The 6,000-nt window shown below is 37.1% G+C and overlaps 2 protein-coding genes across 2 annotated transcripts in view; both read right to left on the bottom strand.

The window, feature by feature from the left end:
* The window catches only part of Cbr-atg-11, a gene marked incomplete at both ends in the record, with an annotated part of 5,826 nt that extends 5,202 nt beyond the window's left edge, over positions 1-624 (bottom strand). Inside the window, 3 exons of the mRNA XM_045239947.1 lie at positions 54-233; positions 294-383; positions 565-624. Of these exons, the coding sequence (XP_045094434.1) occupies positions 54-233; positions 294-383; positions 565-624 (330 nt within the window). The remainder of the gene's footprint in view (positions 1-53; positions 234-293; positions 384-564) is intronic.
* A 2,416-nt stretch (positions 625-3,040) lies between these two features.
* Positions 3,041-5,949, bottom strand: Cbr-ttr-30 (the record flags this gene model as incomplete). Its single annotated transcript, XM_002644977.1, is given in 8 exon segments — positions 3,041-3,178; positions 4,454-4,581; positions 4,649-4,811; positions 5,428-5,502; position 5,505; positions 5,535-5,682; positions 5,733-5,814; positions 5,863-5,949. Coding segments are annotated over 8 exon segments (822 nt in total).
* Between the last annotated feature and the right edge of the window lie 51 nt (positions 5,950-6,000).

The raw sequence follows: 6,000 nt of genomic DNA, 5'->3' as shown, positions 1-6,000 counted from the left end.
TGAGACTGCAAAAAATTATCAATAAACGAACTGCAGGGATTTTTATTGGTTACCTGCTCAACAGCATCGTCAATCATCTGAAAGATGTACGTCACATCGCTGCAGTTATGGTTCTCTCGGTCTGTTCCGCTCTTCAAAAACAGGTAGACCGGGTTTGTAGAGCAGCCGATGGTACTGTAGGAGGCCAGGTTCTTTGCACCGTCAGGTGCCACTCCATTCTCATCCAGGATAATCTGAAAAGATTTCTATTTAAATTGAATTGTATTAAAAATATGAAAGTTTGATTAGAGCGCATTTTCAGCACACCTCACCAAATCTGTTATCCTATGAGATACTTCTTTTGCGACCATGTCTAACAGCTCATGGAATGTTGTCGTTTCTGCCTGTAAAGTATATTTTTAGATTTTTTTTTGTTTCTGGCTTCTTTTTTTCTAATGTCTTCCTTAGTCTTTGAAAAGTTTTCTTGACTCCTGTGCAGTTTGAAAATCTTCAAAAACAATAGCCAATATTTTTCTGATTATTCTAGTCGTTTTTTCACTTGATGACAATTTTTCAAATACTTACATTTAATTTAAACAACATTGTCTGCCCCCTATCCATGTAGAATATGTGATACATGATCATTTTTGACCTGAAAAAAATTATCAATGTTAAAAATCGACTTCCAAAAAAGAATCTGTAGCGAAACGAGTAAAAACAACAAGCGGGCTTTGGAAAATAATCTGGAACGAGAAATGCGGACGAGATAGTGTGCATGTTGAAGAGAGCGTGTCTGGCAAGCGGTTGTGCGATGTGGCGTCAAATGTGATGTCGCGACTGCACAACACGTGACGGGTAGCGGCAGTGACGGAGAACGAGGGCTGGATTCTTCGTTTGGTCGCGTATGAGCGCGCGAGGCAATCGGCAGAGACGGCCGACTCCGCTCATTTGGCGTTTCTTTCTCTCTCTCCCTCCCTCAAACAACTCACAAATACGCTCACCGCGCGTAGGGTGCGTCGGATTGACTGACACACTCACACGAAAAAATTTAGAGAGCGATAGAGAAGAGACAGGGCCTCACGTACGGGACACACACCGGGTTATATCCATCTTGCCGTGAGTCGGGATAGCTGAGAGATTTGAGAACGAACGAGAGAAATTAGGAAGCGCAGAGAGATGACTTTATATTGTGACAAGAGCACGGAAGGGGAGGGAAAATAATTTTAAAACTGAAGGTTGTGTTCTGCTGTCGTCTTGTGAAATCTTTCGAAAATAATTGTTATCAACCTAAAGGAGCCGGTTTCAAAATGATCGGGAAGTGGTAGTACCAGTAGACAGGAGAAAAGTGCTTTTTTAGTGCAGAGAAAAAAGGAAGTCGATCATTTCTACAAGTTTTGGTTGCAAGTACATAAATGGCCTTCAATTTCATTTTCATTATTTTCACTGCTTTAGGGGGAGATTTTGATTTCACTTTTTCTCTTACTTGTTCGAAAGTCTGATCAATTGAACATCTTTTAAAGTATAGAAGACTCGAAAAAAAAACAGTCGAATATTGAAAATGGGTCACAAGAAAACAAATCAGGATGTCTCAGAAAAAACCCAAGAGACTTTTTTTTGGATTCTCCCACAGAACTAATCAATAGGAATGTGCAATACAATGGGTGAAGAAGATGGGAGGGCAAAGGTTGGAAGGGACCATCGCGATAACACAACGTGTATTTGCAGACGGTTGACCTGGACTGTCTTGGGAAAACTATGATGGACTGTGTGACAGATGTTAGCTGTAGGAGATTAATCTCGATGCACTAAGAATGATGTAATTCACAAATCGTTCCGAAAATATATAAATCGAAAAATATATTCGGAAACTTGTGATTTTATGTAATCATTTAGATCATTTCGAAAAAAAACTGCGTTTTCAGTAATCATAGAACTTCTCGAACAAACTATCGCGGTGTTCTGACAAGCAACCACTGGTTCAGACCTCAAGTACATTAGCAAAAACAGTTTACTTTTTATTTAAAAAACCACATGATTCGCGTTTGCCTGCTTTTTTTTGAAAACCACGCTATGATCAGACTTTTTATGTATTCCTCACTCAATCATGTTTCTTCTCCTGTCCTTGTTTGGCCAGAAAGTGCCTTTATCAAATATTGATGGCTTTTTACAACAGTCATAACATGCCAACATGGATTGGACTGGAGCATTAGAGACGGAACTAATTTAAAACCAAAAAAACTGTATAATTTTTTTCAACATGACCTTTTTTACGCAGACACTCCCACAAACACACAAACATTACTGAAAAAAAACGTCAGGGAAAAATAACATTTCAAGTATCTTATCTGACCTCGATGTGACGATCCAGTAAATATTTTTGTTTTTTTTTTCTCTCTACATCGCAATGTTTGCTTTTCTGTTCAATAGATAGATGAGTAGATTGGTGGGAGAGACAGAAATACAAGTAATTGTGTTCTGGAGTTGACTAATGAGTAGAGTTGAGTAATGATAGTAATTGGTGATAAGATGTATTAGGAGAGGAACGAACGAAATATCACGATTATTTTGAATTCCGGTATGAGTTATTTTTCATCAAGAGCAACAACAGCTGTACAAATGGATTTTTTCAAAGAAATTAGAAATTTATTTTTCCATATGCTTTTTTGGGAAGAAAGCTGCTCTTTTTCAATTCTCAGTTTTTGAAAATCCCGGAACTATTTTCAAATTGCTACTGTAACAGAAAAAAAAAAACTTTGCACTAACTATTAAAAAAACGGACACCACGCAATTTTCTCGAGGAAAAAACCGCCTAACATGTGAGAGAACACTAAGTATATTTTTCCTCTTCTTCACTCTTTTTTTTTGCCCAGCTTTGATGTTAAAGTGTAATAAAAGTACATAAAACTCTCCCTGAAAACAATGTACTTTTTTAGGACTTAACGATCAGAATGACTAGGCCTGTCAGACTAAAAGATTTATTACTTTTGTTGTACATATGACAGAGATGAAAGGGAATACACAATGAACATGAATAAACTGGCAAAAAATCTCATCGAGCTGATCAGTTGAAGCAATCAGTGGATTGACCACTGAATTTGGAAGCCAAATTGATTTCTCCAATGTTATAGACACGAGCTGGTTTCTCTCCGTTGGTCACATACTCAGGTGGAATCATAATGGAGATTTTGCGAACACAGATCTAAAAAATGTTTGAGTTTGGTGTGAAAAGAAGTGTAGTTTTGAAAGTTAGAACTCAAAAATAATCCGTTGCTAATATTTGGATGGAAGTTTTTAACTTTGAAAATTGTGTTTCCGTAAATGCTATTGACAAAATCTGGTCCTATTCGTGCACTTCAAGATCAATTATCTCGGTTCCTATAATAACTTCAAAAACCTGTCAACTGATAAAATATTGAGCATATTATGGCGAATAATTCATCAGTTGACAAATTTTTAACATTTCTCATGGGTATCAAAATAATTGCGCTCATAATGTAGAGAAATGGTGGGCTTCTATCAGAACATACACGATTTCGTGATTCCTAACGTCTGAAATTTCAAAACAATACCAACACAAAAATACTTGCTGAAAATTTAACTTATTTGAATTAGGTTCGTAACTAAGGACCAAGAACTGCAAAAATTGCTAAATTGAGCAGCAGTGTTTCATTCACCGTAAACACTAAGCATTTTGTCAGTTTATCGTTTTTTTGATAATTTTCACAGGAATCGAGATAATAAAGTTCAAGTATACCTCATGTTAGAGTAATTTTTTCCCGGTAATTTGGGACTAATTCTAGGATAATAAAGCGTGAATCACTGCAACGATTTTCTTTTAAAAAGGGAACCTCAGCACCTCACAAACCCAGATTTTGATGACAATTTCAGGGTAAATTAACAATAGGCAAAATTGAAAAAAAAAAATTTTATGAGAAAAGGTTTGGAATATCAAATTTCATCAAAATTAGAGTAAAACACAACAAGTATCATGCTCTGAAACAACCCAGGATTTGAGAAAATCGTCTTTGAAAACGATGCTTTTGCACGGAAACGGCAATTTTTGGTGCTGAAACTGATATAACTCGGCTGAAACTGGCGTGCGGATTTTAAAATTTTCATAGATGTCTAGATAGGCTATCCTCTACCTATCCGAAAATTTTCATCAAAATCTGGGTTTGTGAGGTGTTGAGGTTCTCTTGTAAAGTTTTTAATCACGAATTTTTAAGATTCAGGGTCCCTGAAAAATTTCCAGAATTTCCGTAAAAATTATTATTTTGACAACCAAACTTAAGAAAATCAGTAATTTTGAAAGTACATTAAACATTGTTATATGGTATTTCATTCGTAGCTCATCATTTTGGAACTTCAAAAAAACGAGATTTTGTAAGAACTTTTCCAAATAAAAACTTAAACTAGTTTTCGAAAATTTCCCTGCCCCTTTTCCAACTTTCCACAACATTTCCCCAACATTCACCCCGTCATAGTTGCATTTGTGGTAGATGTTCAACTTTGGATCGATCGTCGTCACTTCAGACTTGGATCCCGACATCTCAAAGGTGCCGCTTTCGCTGGTGAATCTCTCGTCAAGAAGAACGTCAAGAACTAAATGACAAAACACTCATAAATCTTTCTGTGGTTTCGTCTGGATCCCCTTTCTCTCCCAACTCACTGGCTTCCTCTTCGTACAACTTCACTTTGATGTTGTTGGCTGGTTTGTCGTTGCACAATAGTGTTCCGTTGACGGCAACCGATTGGAGATTTCCGATTTCGATGGAGATCGAAAGACATGAGGAGACCAAAACGAAAAGGATCAATATAGTAGAGCTAGGCATCTAAAAATTGGAAAATGACAAAAATGGAACGGTGAAGAAAAGTTGGGGTAACAAGTAGGCACCGGGAAGCTAAGTTTAGATTCAAAGAATTGAAACCAGAAACTTTGTATACTGAATCAATCACAGAGAATAGTGTCACTGTACAACCTAAGAATCCAATGGTCAGATAGATAACGCGAGAGGGAGAACAAAGAAAGACGAAAGAGAGAAAAGTCTTCATCATTGTTTCTATTTTCACCTGACACTGTCGAATCAACGACACCAAGATTTACAGCACCTGAGAAGAACAAAAAGCGACGACTACTTACAAAGTGAAAGTTGATTTTATAGAAAACTTTCGAAAAGAGACGATCACTGAAAAATGATCTTATTCAGCGAACTATGATGATTTTCTGAAACATTTCAACACTTCCGCTTATCCAAATAAAATCTGTTTGTGATTTTTTATGAAACTGTTTGAAATAGAGAAGAATGATTCATTTTTCAATATGGATAACTTGAGAAAAGTGGAAAAGTGATGTCAGATTAAAAAAAACAAAATGTCGTTCAAAGAAAATTAGTTGAGACAATCGGTTGAGTCACCACTGAACTTGTTGGCAAGATTGATGATTCCGACGTTGAATGTTTTTTGTGGAACCTCTCCTTCGGTAATAAAGTTATCTGGGATAGTGAGCGAAGATTTCTGGTAGCAGATCTGAAACATGTTTCATGGATGATTGGAACTTCTCCTCTCCGAAACATACTCCTTTGTAGTTGCACTTGTGATAGATGTTCAATTTCGGATCGATAGTGCTGACTTCAACCTTGTGTCCTTGCAACGAGAATTCTCCATTCTCATCCGTAGTTCCCTCGCCCAACAACACATCGAGTGCTGAAAATTTGTTTTGTTTCTCATAATCTGAAATTTCGGATTTGTCTCACTGGCTTCTTTCTCATACAATTTCACACGAACATGTGCCGCTGGCTCTCCATTGCATGTCAGCTTTCCCGTGACTGCCACAGACTGGAATAAAAAGATATAAAACATGTCTGAAGTACAATAGAGGATTACCTGCTCTGTTCCGATGAGGCCAAAGAGCAGAGCATTGCAGCAAGAGATTGTGGCAAGAACCAGAAGAATCGAAGCGGACGATTGCATGTTTCTGTGAACTAGTGAAGAGAATTGAGAAGGATGATAGAGTATTGAACT

Source organism: Caenorhabditis briggsae, assembly GCF_000004555.2.
Source record: "Caenorhabditis briggsae complete genome, chrX, whole genome shotgun sequence".
Taxonomy (NCBI): domain Eukaryota; kingdom Metazoa; phylum Nematoda; class Chromadorea; order Rhabditida; family Rhabditidae; genus Caenorhabditis; species Caenorhabditis briggsae.
The sequence above is the reverse complement of the archived record's forward strand: the minus strand, read 5'-3'. Positions and strand labels throughout refer to the sequence as shown.